Source organism: Etheostoma spectabile, chromosome 1 (genome assembly GCF_008692095.1).
Source record: "Etheostoma spectabile isolate EspeVRDwgs_2016 chromosome 1, UIUC_Espe_1.0, whole genome shotgun sequence".
NCBI lineage: Eukaryota > Metazoa > Chordata > Actinopteri > Perciformes > Percidae > Etheostoma > Etheostoma spectabile.
The window spans coordinates 11390132-11406454 of NC_045733.1; the positions used below are offsets into that span (position 1 = coordinate 11390132).

A 16323-nucleotide genomic window follows, 5' to 3' on the forward strand; every position below is an offset into this window, starting at 1 on the left:
TACAGTTGTGTTGTTTGTTATGTTAATGTACCATTGATAGATAGATAGATACATAGATATATTTTTAACATGACTCAAGAGAACTTGAAACAGCTGTTATATACTTAAATTATTCTTGCATTGCCAGACCTAACTCTTAACTTTATTAACCTAACTTTACTCTATGCCCGTCCTTATCGCGCTGTTTTTGCTTTTTGTTTAAGGTTGACTCACCTCTGAATCTAAAGCATCCACACGACGTTGTGATCTTCATGAGGCAAGAGACTCGTGTTAACTACCTGAAGAAGCTGGAGGTTTGTGGCTTTCACTTCGTCAGTGTCATGTGCAAAGATGTTGTCAAAGTGTTTCCTTTTTGGGTTCCTTTTTGGTTATTCTCTAACAACAGCAATTCTTGACTTCAGATTAATATTTGTAGAAAAGTTGCAACATTATCTCAATTCCATTGGGTTGGGGGAAGCAAGCATCTTTCATTTGGAAACACATACCTTCTCTCACTACTTTTATTCATTGATTGCTGTTACATTTTTTGGTCAACTGTCCATTTTCTTGTACTTACACTGATTTTTAGTTTTTGGTTATTGATTTTAAACAGAAGCAGCTTGTGGCACAGAAGATTCACATTGAGGAGAACGAGGACAGAGACACAGGGCTAGAGCAGAGACACTATAAAGAGGATGCAGACTGTGTCATGGCTAAGGTACCCTTGGGAGACCTGGACCTATATGATGGCACTTATATTTCCTTGGAAAGCAAAGACATCAGGTATGCTTTTCTCAGTAAAACATTCTTGTAATCTTGACAATTTTTTTGTAAAGTGGTTAAGTCGATATTTGTGTCTCTATGACTATGAAGAAATTGTCATCATAAAAGAGATTTCTCTGCTCTCCTCCCGTAGCCCTGAAGAATATGTGGATTCCCGGTCAGCTCTGCCCCCAGATCTAGAAAAGCCTGACTGTGCAAAAGTGTTTGAACTGCCTTATAGTATCCATGCTTTTCAACATCTCAGGGTGAGTAGAGGCCAAACTTAACTTGCTCAGAATGGAAGCAGATGGGAATTACTCATAAATCATGAAAATAAGTACCATCGAAGTTGCTTTGATCATCCAATAAATACTTTATACCAACTTAAACCTCTGTTTTTGAGAAGGGGATGCACTCCTGGTGTGGTTTAACTATGTGTAAAAGAACTCTCCGTTCTCAAATGTATGTTAAATTGAAACTCCATACAGGTGCCTAACATACTTTGTTTTTTTGTTGTTTTGTTTTTTCAACAGTTTTTCTCTATCAAATGTAAGCATCCTGTTGGCAATGTATTAACCTTTCATATGGCAAAGCTGTCAGTTTGCAGCAAAGCTCTGTTTACAGATTCAGTGGAAAAGTATGTAAATTATGTAAGTCCATGGACATACAGGAGAGAAAAAATATACAACCAGGAACAGTTAAATCAGTTGTAGGCAGATATGGGATGATTATCAAAGATTGTCTTGAAGTGTGGATAAAACTTTCCTTTCTGTTTTTTTGTAATTTATTTAACAGCAAAAACAGTTGTATTTACAGTAGATCAGTTGTGGTACAGGGTTACTGAAGCATCATCTAGTCACTAAAGTAAGTTAAGCATGGACAGAGTTCAAGTACCAAAGATAAGACATAACATGGCCATTTTCTTTGGCAAGACTTTGTAAATGTATAAAGACTGAAATTTATTATGTTTCTCAAAAAGGGAAGCCCAGCAAACTTTATCTTATTAAGTCATGATTGTTTGTTGATTTTAACCAAATAGGCTATTTATAACTGCTTTCAAATCCATATTGTGCTAAATTCCGGCTAATGCATCCATATTGTGCATCCATATTGTGCTACATTCCTCTTATGTTGAAGTTGTATGCCCATTATCTACCAGGGGAAATATAAACGCGGATTTCGATACCTCATTACAGTGCCACATATCTGCGCTGCTCTCTGATGCTTCAAAACAGACGTCAGAGTCAACAGAAACATGGCTGCAGCATGTCACGCAAGTAAACACTAATTACACGTTACACAGCAGGTAACGTTAACGTTAGCTACAGTAAGAACTGGATTAACAAGGCTAAAACGTCCCTGAACTCAGACCTAACATTTCAGGGCTCAGTCTTATAGCGCCCCCCCCCCCTTTGCTGTTGCATGCCCTCACATGGCCAACACCTGTAATTTGACCTTTGGCCTTGGCTAAACCAGTTTGCCACACTCCCTAGCATCAAATCCTCCAAACTCAATCTTCACAGATTGAAGATATACAGCTGCAATACATGTTAATGAAAATGATCTGAAATAAATAGCCTAGGATATAGTTAAAAATATATATCTCTGAGAAAGCTCCTTCACTTGTTTTCAACAACAATAACAGACTGATTAAAAGAGCTAGGGAGAGAATGTGATGGAATGAAGGGGGGAATGTGATGGACTGAAGCATATGCTACTCACATAGTGACAGCTGACTCATTATGAATGGGTCCAGCACGGGTTGAATGGCGGGTCAGCAGAGTTACACACACCATGTGTATGAAATGTCTGTATCGTCACTGCATTTTTATGAATTATGATATTCCGACCATGGGTCACATCTCTCTCCCAGGTCCAGCAGGCTCCGTCTCACACACTATTACTCTACGAACTGAAGTTAGTTGCATTCAATAACTTATACTGTGTTTTTCGCCGTGGCCGCCGCAATGGCAGAGTTACCAGTGGAAACACTGGTACAAATACAGGTTTGCCTCTCATACTTAACAATATACAGCTGTGTTAATAACTATTAAACTTGTGGACAAATGTCAGAAGCGTGGGCCGGTGGCCGCTGTGTCTCTCCATGTTGCTGTTAGCCGTGTGCGAGTGAATGGGGCCGTGGCTGTGCTTTACAGAAGAAATGGGTCATGTAACGCAAAATTAAACCATATCGATATAAACAACACTTCTTTGTTCGTGGAGAGGCAGCGGATGCAACCTAGAGGAACAATGTTAGTTGGACCCTAGAGCCCTGTGAGCTATCAGACGCTATCTAGCACCCTAGAGCCTTGTCAGCTAACAGACATGAACTAGTACTGGTCACTCCTGTTGTCTAAAAAACAACACAGACGGGACAAAATGTTGAGTTTACTAGTAAACTGTATGACCGACTGCTATTTGTTGTGGAATTTTCCTCACGTTGCTCTATCCTGTGACTGTCTACATCTAGAAACTAAGCTGCGTGGTGCAGGGAACAACTCTGATTGGCACATGATCAGACAGTGGTTTACGTAGCGGAAGATTGCCTTTGCAAAAAAAAAAGCGTTCCATGAACGGAATGATTAATTTAAAATATCGCTAGATCATGCAAATATGATATAAGAAAACACAGAGGAAAATCAAAATATATTAAAGTTCTGATAAATAAAATGTGTAAAAACGCAAACTTAAGATATGAAACTTAAAGTCCTCTAACACATGAACAAAAACAAAAAATCAGTGTTGCCAACAGGAACATTGTATAGCGCCCTCTGGTGGACAAACTATACGCCAATGCTCATAACATGTTTGACAGTCCTTTTTTTTATTTTTTAAATATTCATTTATCAGAATCATTTATAATGACAAATAAATTATGATGAATGATGAATGAATATTTAAATATATATATATAGTACAGGCAAAAAGTTTGGAACCACCTTCTCATTCAATGTGTTTTCTTTATTTTCATGATTATTGACATTGTAGATTATTACTGAAGGCATCAAAACTATGAATGAACACATGTGGAATTATATACTTTAAAAAAAGTGTGAAATAACTGAAAACATGTATTCTAGTTTCTTCAAAGTAGCCACCCTTTGCTCTGATTACTGCTTTGCACACTCTTGGCATTCTCTTGATGCGCTTTAAGAGGTAGTCACCTGAAATGGTTTCCCAACCGTCTTGAAGGAGTTCCCAGAATGCTCAGCACTTGTTGGCCCTTTTGCTTTCACTCTGCGGTCCAGCTCTTCCCAAACCATCTCGATTGGGTTCAGGTCCTGTGACTGTGGAGGTACAGCACTCCATCACTCTCCTTCTTGGTCAAATAGCCCTTACACAGCCTGGAGGTGTGTTTAGGGTCATTGTCTTGTTGAAAAATCAATGATGGTCCAACTAAACGCAAACCGGATGGGATGTTGCATGCCGCTGCATGATGCTGTGGTAGTTATGCTGGTTCAGTTTGCCTTCAATTTGGAATAAATCCCCAACAGTGTCACCAGCAAAGCACCCCCACATCATCACACCTCCTCCTCCATGTTTCACGGTGGGAACCAGGCATGTAGAATCCATCCGGTAACCTTTTCTGCGTTGCGCAAAGACCAGGCAGTTGGAACCAGAGATCTCAAACTTGGACTCATCAGACCAAAGCCACTGGTCCAGTGTCCATTCCTTGTGTTTCTTAGCCCAAACAAATGTTTTCTGCTTGTTGCCTCTCCTTAGCAGTGGTTTCCTAGCTGCTATTTGACCATGAAGGCCTGATTCATGCAGTCTCCTCTTAACAGTTGTTCTAGAGATGTGTCTGCTGCTAGACCTCTGTGTGGTATTCATCTGGTCTCTAATCTGAGCTGCTTTTAACTTGTGATTTCTGAGGCTGGTGACTCAGATTAACTTATCCATGAACACCAAGGGTTTGCAGCGCTATCAAAAAAGCAAAGGATGGCTACTTTGAAGAAACTAGAGTATAAGACATGGGTTCAGTTATTTCACACTATTTTGTTAAGTACATAATTCCATGTGTTCATTCATAGTTTTGATGCCTTCAGTGATAATCTACAATGTAAATAGTCATTAAGATAAAGGAAACACATTGAATGAGAAGGTGTTTCCAAAAGTTTGGCCTGTACTGAATTTTTGTACTTTTTTTTTTAGATATCGGCCAATACTATCGGCTCACCAATATATCAGTTGGGCTCTAATGCAAATCGTTGTAATCTGTGTCTCTGAATCTCGAGAATAACTTGATTGTATTTCACGGTTGCATTCAACTCCAACAACAATTTCATAAATAAGGTCCTTGGGTAAAAATGAAAGGCCAATGGTGTTTTTGTGAGCAAGTAAATATAACTAAAGATATTTTGGTGCAGTCAGAGTGGAAAACCCGGACCACTTTGCCTCATTTCATTCAGTCGATGATTTATTGTGTTCATTTGCTTATTAGGTTAAGAGTCCAGTGGGTGGTCACCACTACATAGTCTTTATTTGAATATAGTCGCATATGCATTTAAAGTTCAAAAGTTGGTATGGTGTTTATCTAGTTGTAAAATACTTGAGAGTTTCAGTTAGCCTTGCTGTCAGAGCTTGTCATTTGTGCTCTGCTTAATATGTACAGAACAAAGATGTGTGACTGATCAAATGCTAAAAGTCCAAGTAATTGACTCTTCCCTCCTGTCTGTTCCAGGGTGTGCAGGAGAGGGCAAACTTGACCTCCCCACTGCTTTCTAAGGAGGATCACATTTTTAGTTCATTGTCTCATAAGCTGGGCCGCAATGTTGATGAGGTGGGCCATCGCATCCATGAAGGGTTACTGAGGGTAAGGTCTGCCTGTACAACTTTGCCTCACTGAATTATACAAATATTTTTAGACCTGTGTTCTCCCCTTTGCATTTATTGGACAACGCATGGCAGGTGCAGAGAAAAAAAAACACATTTGATTTGGACAAAGCCTTTTTATAAAAATTGTAAAGCATGGAAAATGAATAATATCTATTGGGGACCATATCCATATTATTAGGATTGTGTCATGCGTGTGTCTGTATACATGTGTATTTATCTGCCTTCCTCACAGTCAGCATCTGTGTAAAAAAAGATTGGTGTGGTTTTGAAGATGGGTTAATAACACCCAAGATATTGTAGCAATAGCTAGTATAACAAGCCCAGATGCATTCAGAGGACTAGCAAGTCAGCCCCATTACACATGTGACAAAGATCCATTGTGCAGTGCAGCAAAACAACATTGGGGGATTACAAAGATTCCATGCCTAACAGTTAGCAGTTAGTCCGTTGAAGTAGATATAAAAGTGTCTATGTGCACATCTTTATCTTTATTTATTGTGTGTTCCAGAATTCATCGTCTTGGGTGCTGTACAACATGGCATCGTTTTACTGGCGGATGAAGAACGAGCCTCAGAGGGCAGTGGACTGTGTAGTACGTGCTCTGCATTTTTCCCCCAGGTACTGTTTGGCTGGTCAGAAGGCCACTGCAATAGTACGCTGTTTATTGTATGAGACTGTTCACAGGTGTTCAAATTCTCTGTGTGTGGTGTGTGTGTGTGTGTGTGTGTGTGTGTGGTGTGTGTTTTGTGTGTGTGTGTGTGTGTGTGTGTGTGTGTGTTGTGTGTGTGTGTGTGTGTGTGTGTGGTTGTACTTGTAGGCAGCACAAGGATGTAGCCCTGGTCAACATGGCCAACATCCTGCACCGTGCCCATTTCTCAGCCGATGCCGCTATTCTTGCCCACGCTGCCCTGGACCTAACGTCCGATCTGTTCACCAGCCACTACACCTTAGGCAATATTTATGCTGTAAGTAAAAGGGAAAATCATTCCACTGCAGTACACACACACAAACCAAATACCATATGGTTAACCATTTAGTAGGGTTTTTACTGTTTGGTTATTAGGATCAAATCTATTGCTTCAGCAGTTTGTCTGTACACTCTCTTGCATAATATTCTTTTGCTCAATATTACGCATGATTTCACGTGTCAAAATAAAAGCTTACGAAACTAGATAGTTTACAGACTTTTGTAGTCTACCTTGGAGAACTATTTCAAGGTAAAACATATCCAGCGCATCTAGCATTAGTCAGATATATTGGCAGCTCAATGTGCATTGGACAAATAGAGTAATGCATTCAATTTCAGTTTTGTTGCTGCCCACTTACCAATGCTAATTTTCAGGTGTTTGGTTAGAAATACAGCTAATTGAGACTTAGGTATCTAAACTACTGGAGTTTAGTTAGCTGTACTATTATTGTACTGTTTCTACAGTAGCTCACTGCAGAGTGATGTGTACCTAAAGTGGGTGAAAAATATATTGACAATGATTTTTGCTATCCCACCATCTTGGTGATTGAGTTACAGCATATTGCCATCCTAGACTCATAAAAACATGTATTTTATATTTGTATAGAGACTTAAATTAATCACCTGCCTTTGACTAAACTGATATTTACAAAACACTTCAATGTGAGTGTCCAAAGCTTTATACCAGTGTGTGCTACTCTGTACATTATATTTACTCTGTTTAGTTCTTGTAATTTTGTTGAAGCATGATTTCTACATGAGACAAATCACCGTTTGACCTATGCTATATCCATGGTCTGTTTCTCTCCTTTTTTATGGCTGTCTGACCAGATGCTTGGGGAGTACAACCACTCAGTGCTGTGTTACGAGCAGGCACTGCAGGCCCAGCCAGGCTTTGAACAGGCCCTGAGGAGGAAACATGCCGTGCTCTGTCAGCAAAAGCTGGAGCAGCGCCTGGAAGCCCAGCACAGGTAGGCAAGCACTCGTACATACACACTTGACGTACTTTGGTTGGGTGTATGATAACAAGACATTTTCAATCAGGTCCCATTGAGACACCAACAATAACAAACTTACAGCTTACCCGTGTACCACACATTTGATCCTGTGTTAGGTTATCTGTAGTCTGTCTTAACGGATGGACATTGCCGGAATAAGGACTGACAACTGGCCTGTGAGAGACGGCCCTCCCTCTCCCCTAGGGGTGCATGATATATTGACTCAATATCGTTATTGCAAATCACGTTGCGCAATATAGCAACAGTGTGCTGTATTTATTTTATTGTTTAATTTGTGAAGCAATGCCCATCCGTTGGCTGTGTGGCTTAGTTGTGTTTTATTTCGAGCCCGCTTGAAACACTAATGATCATGTTTATTGGCCAGTTACCGTGCCACTTGCACGTGTTGGTTCATTTTAGCGCACAGGTCCACTACATGACAAATCCTATGTACCACATGACGTGTGTGCATATTTTGAGTGACAGTGTAAGTGAAGAAATAGAAAAGAGACAACCAAACGGAACGAATCAGAGAAGTGAAAGAAAAGAAAGGACCTAAAGAGAGAGCGATGGGAGTCAGTGGCTCAAAAGAAACAACACACAAGTAAGAAATAAGAGTTGCTCAGGGATATGACAAAATAACATTGATTGAAGAGGAAACTTTTGCATGATACTATATCCCAAAAAACCTGTTGCAGTTAATACGCCAGATCTAGCCAAACAAGCCTCGCTAGTGAGTGCTTTTGCTAGTTGCACAAAGTACGACAAGAAGAGACGTACCAAAAAAGTTGCTGCATTCCTGACTTAGTGCCTCTAAGGACAGTTGTCATTGGTTTAAAAAAATGTTAACAAGCCAAAGAGTTTGTCATCTATCCCAGAATATATAAGTGTTGTAGCCAAACCAGCGCTGACACAGATTAAAAATGACAATGGTAATACTGAATTAATATTTATCATCATAACTTTTCTTTACAAATGGGCTTCTGAACTGGTATGCAAATCAGACTACCTGGGACTGTCCACTATATTTCTGTTAAAATATAGTTAAAGGATTGGTTGGTGTAGGATTTCATAAAAGTATTGGGGTTTTTTTAACGGTAAAACCAAAACACTGTTTGGGAAATGTCCTTGGAACTGGCGGAGAGTCAGTGTTTTGCTCATAAATGCAGAGAAGATTTTGTGCAGATACCAAGGCCTTAAAGCCTCTTTTACCTTTTATAGGTCTGGTCTGGTTGGAGAAGGATCATGTGATCTGCTTTGTTTCCTTGCCATGCATTTCTGTCTTTCTGTATTTCCCTTCCTCATTTTACTATATTTTTAGATCCCTGCAGCGGACACTGAATGAACTGAAGGAGTACCAGAAGCAGCATGACCACTACCTTCGCCAGCAGGAGGCACTGGACAAACACAAGCTGGTGCAGGAAGAGCAGATCCTGCACAATATTATCCATGAGACCCAGATGGCTAAGGAAGCCCAATTTGGTAAGATGCCATTCATATACAACTGAGAACAAATAACATTCATGAGGTGTCAAAGGGTGTGTATTAAGTTTTGAATTTTGTATAGGAAAGTATATTATATTTTTAATTAAAGAAAAGCCAAGTGCTTTCACTGCTGAGGAAAACATGCATATACTTGTTCTGGCTGTGATTTTAGAATGTTGAATGCTAGATAAATTCAGATAATTATGAAACAGAAGTGAGATGATCAGGCAGGTTCTCTGCAGTAAAATGATATAAATTTTAAGAAAAGTAAAGCTTTATTACTGGCTTCACAGTACTGAAGAAGCATTACTGTAGTGTCAAGATAAATGTGATTGTATGGAACTCTTGAGCGGCACGTTTGAAAAGATGCATTGTCAAATTAATCTAGCTTGATTTGCATGCATACTGCTACATACATATGCCTTGATTTGGCAGTGTAGAGCAGCACCTGAGTACTGTGTCATATGTGCTCCAGGCAACCATCAGATGTGTCGGCTGGGTCAGCAGCAGCGCAGCCTCTACTGCCCCTTTGACCTGCCTGTGCGCTATCACCGTGGTGACCTGTTTGAGCATGTCCATTATGTCCAAGTGAGTCTGAGATATTACAGTGTACTTGGTCATTTTTAGCCCCAATTAGGGGCCTGAATGAAGAATTTAAAGGGAGGGCACATATGCACAAATTCCTTTTCATTGTGAAAATAACCAGTCAGTCACTTTCAGTGGATAGTTATCAAAGAAAGCAAACCAACGGGGCCACATTACCAGTGAAAAACAACAACTTCATTTTCTGTTTCTCTCTTTGTTCATAGTTTGGGGAGGAGGTGTCCGTGGCATCCAGTGTGGCACTTGTGTCAGAGCGCAACTCAAACCAGACGGCAGCCAACCCCCATCTTCATCCCTCTGTGTCCGGAGACCATGACCCGGCTGCGGCCCTCTGGAGCAGCCATCAGGATTACACACAGGCAAGAACAGAGATCTGAATTTGATAGTTTTTTGTTTATGTTTAAATTTGTCTTTCACAGGTTAGCTCAGTGACTGTGGAGTATACTGTCAAATTAAAACCAAAAGGACCTCTGCAATGCTAATGTACAAAAACAGTCAAACACCACACTGGACCTGCCAGGTGGTTCTGCTACCATTTATTAAAAAAACATAATTCCATTTTTCTTTTTAAACTGATTGTAGGACAGCCTACCAATATTTAAGAAAAGGGTGCCATAGACTTGAATTCAACCATGCAATTGTTTTGCAGAATGAGAGCAAAGTGTATTTTTGCTTTAGGACATACAGGAAATGTTGTGGCCTCAGAGGACAAACTGTGTCCATGAGTACCCAAGTGTTCCCCCTGCTCACCTGCTGCCAACCTACTACCTTCCACCTGAAACACAAGGCCTCAGGTCAGTACATATTACTGGATGTGGGGGTAATTTGTGGGTACATAGTAACCGCATAGTTGCAATCCGCAACCAGAATCATCTTCAAACTAAAGAATGCTGATTGCTGAGAAAAGAGTCAACTTGTGCCTCCAGAGTTGCCTATCAAAACTTAAACACCTAAACTTAAAACATAAAAATGACTTATGCGTGTAATATGTCTAATTGTGTATATTTAGCCCAGTGGCAACTCTGCTCTATGGGAGCAGCAGTCCTCCTCTGACAGTAGCTCTGCCAAACTGTGGTCCCGTCCCCCAACCATATCCAGCCCTCCTGCCTGACTCACTAGACTGGCCTCTTGAAGAAAAGATGCTGCCAGATCCCTCTGCCTCCCAGGTGTGTGTGGGCCTCTGTGTCTGTGTTTATCTGTGTGTGTGTGCCTGTGCGTGCTGTGTGTGTGTAAAATATATTTGAGTAGGAAAATATTGGAGCCTGTGTATCATGTGCAGTATGTTTGACATAATTATTATGCCCTTACTCTGTATAGTCTGTGTATGAGTGTTTATGGAGTGTGGAACTGTGCAGAAGAATATCCAATCATTATTATCACTGTGATTTCAGATACTGCAGTTACGGAGTGGAGGATGGACGCTGGAACAGATTGGCTCCAGAATAGCTCAAGCTATGAAACAAGTAAGAAGGCTCCTAACTCTTCTCCTCTTGTTGCACAATAATATATCTCACTACCTTAATGAAATGAAATGCTGGACATCTAAATATGTAGAGAGTGGCACAAAACCTTTGTTGTTGTTGTTGTTGTAGAGATTACTTGCTTTAAGTTGTTTTTGTTTGGGCCTACTTCCGATTTGGGTTTTTTAATATTGTGAACCTCAGATACCAAGTCCGGTTATGTGCTTATTAGGGCAACTTCAGTAACTAACTGAAATTACTAAACTTTTGTTTCACAAGCCACTTGATCCAAATACTGACGACCCCGGTACCAAACTTTTTAATTGATAAACTTAAATTAAAGATATCATAATAAGGAAAGTTTACTGTAAGAATATGATTCCTGAAATGAAGAGATCATGAAGAGAGAAAATGTATCACTCTGTTGTTGTTGGACTACAAAAACACTCAGTCCACTTGTAGTTGTACAGTGGTGTGACAGAGTGATGTGTCTTTTACTTCTATAAAGAATCTTTTGGCAGACTACATAAACCAAACAAAGGCCAAGTTTTGTATCGGCCTACCATCAACTTACTCACAGAATGTTAGGTAGCAAAAGCTGATATGACCTGCTGCCAGCGACCGTTGTCATTTTTTTATCCTGCGAAGATGTTCAGTTGGCTAAAAATGAGAAGCTGCTTCCTAGAGGTTTAGTACACTGATCTTTAATAATATGAGAATGAAAAAGGAGAGGTGACCGTTTGTTTCCGCTTAGTAAATCAATCTGCAATGAAATCATTTTTCCCCTTTACACACTCTAATTTTAGCTGTCATTCTGAGCACAATGCTCACACTGTAGAGCCAGGCTGTAGGGCAGCCATAGTCCAACACCAGTAGGTGGAGGTGGACTAAACACAGTGGAGTTCAGTAAAAAAACAGGATCAATTTTGATCAGCCATTTTTTAGCCAATACTGCTGGGATCGGCATTGGACATTTCTTCTCTTAACCCTCATGTTGTCTTTGGGTCAAATATGACCCGTTTTCAAAGGTTTTTTTAATATCTAAAATAAAGGATGAAAAAAATACGGTTGAAAAATGTTTGAAAAAAAACAAAAACGTCATAAAAAAACGTCGTAAAAAGCAACAAAAGGGTTAAGTGAGGCAAGGGTCACACAATCAAACTAGAGTTGTTGTTAAGAAGAAGTCTCTATTAAATCTCAGATTTGAGAATGGGAAATTGAATCACTCGAAATTGCTACCAACTGCAGTAGTCTGAACCCATCTTAAGTCATTCATTTTTTAGATCTAACAGAAGTTTGTTTTTGTATATATAGGCCACTGTACCCCGCTGGCAGCTCCAGAATGAGGCAGCTCTATTCTGGCGTGCCAAAGGCAATGGCAGCCGTGCCCTGCAGTGCCTGCGCCAAGTTATGAGCTCAGCCCCATCTTCCCACCGCCACTTGTCCCTCACCAACGCTGCTAACCTGCTGCTACATCACGGCTTGACCACCCACGCACAAACACTGCTGGAGCAAGCATTGGCTCTCAATGCATCAGAGGTAAAGGCCCATTGATACCTGCTGGGTTTTACCCTCTTAGAGTTGCACTCATACACTCTTACATTTACTTTACAGTCAAATACAAACAGGTCCTTCAGATACAGATTCAGTCACATGGCTTCAATGTAGTATACAATATGCTGACAATAATATTAGCATTGGAGTGTAAAAAGATTCTCATTCATCAGGTTAGCAAAGAGCACAATCTACCATTACAGCACATATTATCAATGTAGAGCTGTTTACATGTTATATCAGCAATGATAAACCATTTTTATACTTAGAGATCCACATTAAAGTTAGACCTCAAAAAAGGTGGGATGACCAATCAAACAGGAATCTGAGGCTGAAATGAATACTGCATAAGGAGTGAGAAGGGCAATATTGGCTTGAATCTTAATGAAACAGAATTGTTAGAGAATTTCTTTGTTTAGGACTGTACATGGTAATGTACATTTATTTTAGCCTTTACATGAAGTGTCTGGAACAAAGTGTACGTTGTCCAAAATCATTACTAGCAATAGAAGTTGACACAAAAGATACCCTGCCCTGAACACCAGTTGAGCAATGTTTAAATGGCACATAATGCCCAAACTTTGCTGACTAAGCACATCTTTTAACAGCCCCTCAGTGTACCTTTTGTCAGTTTTAGGCATCCAGCTGTATATTGTGCCATGACACAAAGCACTTTACATCTCAAGTTGATTCCAGGAACACAAATATGAATTTAGTCCTCTCCTGTGGCGTGCAGATTCTCCACAATTCACCCCAAAAGACTACCTTTGGAACATTTAAAACACGAGTGTGTGGAAGAAAAGTTTGCAGGATCTACAAGATGCTATTGAGTCACCATGGACTAAAATTTATATAAATTTCCAAGTTAATGTTAAATCAAGCCTTGAAAAAAGGGTGGCTGCTAATAAACCTGAGATTGCAGATCTCACATTCAAGTCAGCAGTGATACACTCTGAACAACCATTTTGTTTCCTACGGCATCACCCGACTGTGCAAATTAGCAGAACAAGACAAAAACAGACGGGATGGGGAGTCCGTTTAGGCAGCCTCCCGCTGCAGATTGGGACCGTGCGGAAGTGTTAATCACAGAGAATTAAAGCATGTGGTCAAAGTGAGGGATGGGGAAAAAAAATTGATACAGCATAATATCGCGATATTTTCAGTGGCAATACTGTATCAATACACAGTCACCAAGTATTGATCTTTTATTATATATGTGTTGGTCAGTTTGTCTGCTTGACAAACCCATTTTGCAGTAATACAGTTGAAGTGAGATGAACAAACAGAGAAATGTGTCTTTTTAGATGAAACAGATGTTGACAAAGTTTCCTTTTGGGGACGTCATTTGAAATTGGGAAAAATTAGAGGTTGGGAAAAAAGGTTATACATTGCAATATATCGCAGAATATTGCAATATGTTTAAAATCGCAATAATATTGTATTGTGGCATAGGTATCGTGATGATATTGTATCGAGAGGCGTCTGGTGATCCCCCCCCCCTAGTGCGAGCCCCGTTGAAATGTGTCTTCCTATGTGCATAACGTTTGGTAACATTACACAGTCTGGTGTGTTTTAATCAGTCCGTTGGGCCCTGAGCTAAGCTGCAGATCATAAAATTCAACAGGTCAGAATCTTTATTTTTTTATTATTATTATTGACAAAATGCCAGTATTTAGTACCTTAACTCTTACAGTAATAATTATGGCCAAAAAACCCTTGAATGTTTATATATCGTGGATATAATATAATATATTTATACAGGATATGACGTCACTCAACCGCCACACACTGCAAACGTTTTGTCGTACATGCAGTTTTATGACAAAGAAATGTCTCGATCTTTGTAGTCGGTACTTCCATCTCCTAAAGGTGAGTGTTAGTTTTCACACGTTACCCATCAGCTAATGTTCCCCTGTTTGGTATTGTTTTTCTTTCCTTCCTCAGCCCCACACCCTGCTCAGCCTGGTGAGCGTGCAGTTGGCCCAGGGCAATGTGACGGGTGCTCTGGCCCTGTTCCGTCACATCCTGGTGACGGCCCTTTCCTCCTCCTCTTCCTTCTCATCCTTTGCCGGCTGTGAACAGTGTCGCACCAGCCTACCTCTGCTGCGTTGTCTGCAGTTCTACCCCTTCCTTTACAATCTTTCCCACCGACAGCCCTGTCCACGTAAGTGAATCAAACACACTTGTTGTAGACTTGTTTTACTTAATTACTTTTTATTTTGCTCACTTTTTTCCTTTGAATTTTACTACTGATTTTGTCATAGTTGGCAACTACACTTAACTGTGATACAGTTAAAGTAAAGGGTAGGTTTTAAAGATGTTTCTTGGTTTTTATTATATCTAAGCTGTATCCTAAAGACAGCAGATGGACAGACCAGGGACACTAATCCTTGCTTTAATTAAATGATGGAAAATAACATCTGTATATATTACACACACTTAACATGTTAACTGATTCATTTGACAACTTGTCACTTGTCAACCTATTATTTCATCTCTAAATCTGTATTTAGTTTCATTTATTCTGAGACCTCACGTCACTATTGTGATTACAAACCATTACTTTAAAGTTTCTGTACTCCACATTCAGAACATTAATATAGCAGCAAACAAATATTTGCTATGTAAAGTAAAGTAATGGTGCCCTGAGCAGAGACACACTCTTCCCTCGTTTGTGTGTTTTAATCCATGATTCCTTGTTGTTGTTGTTGTTGTTGTTTTTTAATAGCCGGTCCGGGCGTGACAAAACGCTGGTATTTCACGATTTGGGAAACCGTTTTTGAGAGCCATGTGGGGGAAATCTAAGACAACTATCGAGTACAGGCCCTTTTTTAAGGCTTACAAAAACAAAATGCTAATATAAAATTTTGTTGCTAAATTGTCCATATCTACCAGCCACCTGAGTTGAGGTGGAACTCAGCCATTGTCTTAAAATGCATGTCTGTCCCTGTTGTTGTCCCTTGAAGCCGCACGAGTTGCTGTAAAAAAGCAAGTAGTATGTTGTGCTTCTGATGTGAATAGAGACTGCAACGTCTTCTTTATTCATATTAGTGGGAGTAAAGAGAAAAGTGCTTTGAAGTGGAAAAATTTTGCCACTCAATAATTTAGACTGCAGAAAATAGCTGATGCCAAATTTAGATGGGTCTATATTTTACTCTTCAAAGCTAAATATTGCACCCAGTATGCTGAGTACATGAGGTCACACAAGTACTAACACATAAAACACACACCCACCTCAAGTTAAGTCAAATGTCTAAATATACAAAAACAAACGTACAAACCTTCCACATGTAAACATTTTTCTTGGTAACTCCAGTTCCACCCACATGCTTGATCCTGTTAGGGGTATTGTTACAGTAAAATAAATGGTCTTTATTTAAGCGCTCTGTCTTTTTAATGGTACTAATACACACACAGCCCAATGTTATGTAATACCATTCACTGTAGACAAGCTAACTACCGATAAACACACCAGCGCAGCACAGAGCCATACAGGGCTGTTACAACAGCAGCACTGTTGTCGTTAGGAGGTATAATTCATGGCATAGCATGTTCTCATCATTACTGTCTTCTTACTATGGCTTGGAAAAGCTGTGTCCACCCTGCAACAATCCTACTAGGTTAAATGTTGTAACAAATGAAAATAAAGAAAATACTTAGCTGTTGCAAACTAGCCGTC

At 39.9% G+C, this 16323-nt stretch overlaps 1 protein-coding gene across 2 annotated transcripts in view; it reads left to right on the forward strand.

Annotated features, from left to right (window-relative positions):
• ttc17 (tetratricopeptide repeat domain 17) overlaps positions 1-16323 on the forward strand; it is a 28694-nt gene that overhangs the window by 661 nt on the left and 11710 nt on the right. The window contains exons 2-16 of one of the 2 annotated variants that reach the window (XM_032515442.1): positions 204-293; positions 593-762; positions 896-1007; positions 5423-5554; positions 6086-6195; positions 6395-6542; positions 7376-7515; positions 8864-9024; positions 9503-9615; positions 9837-9989; positions 10309-10424; positions 10640-10796; positions 11022-11093; positions 12405-12629; positions 14589-14808. In XM_032515442.1, coding sequence (XP_032371333.1) covers positions 204-293; positions 593-762; positions 896-1007; positions 5423-5554; positions 6086-6195; positions 6395-6542; positions 7376-7515; positions 8864-9024; positions 9503-9615; positions 9837-9989; positions 10309-10424; positions 10640-10796; positions 11022-11093; positions 12405-12629; positions 14589-14808 — 2119 coding nt within the window. The remainder of the gene's footprint in view (positions 1-203; positions 294-592; positions 763-895; positions 1008-5422; positions 5555-6085; positions 6196-6394; positions 6543-7375; positions 7516-8863; positions 9025-9502; positions 9616-9836; positions 9990-10308; positions 10425-10639; positions 10797-11021; positions 11094-12404; positions 12630-14588; positions 14809-16323) is intronic. The other variant, XM_032515536.1, reaches the window with a different exon arrangement.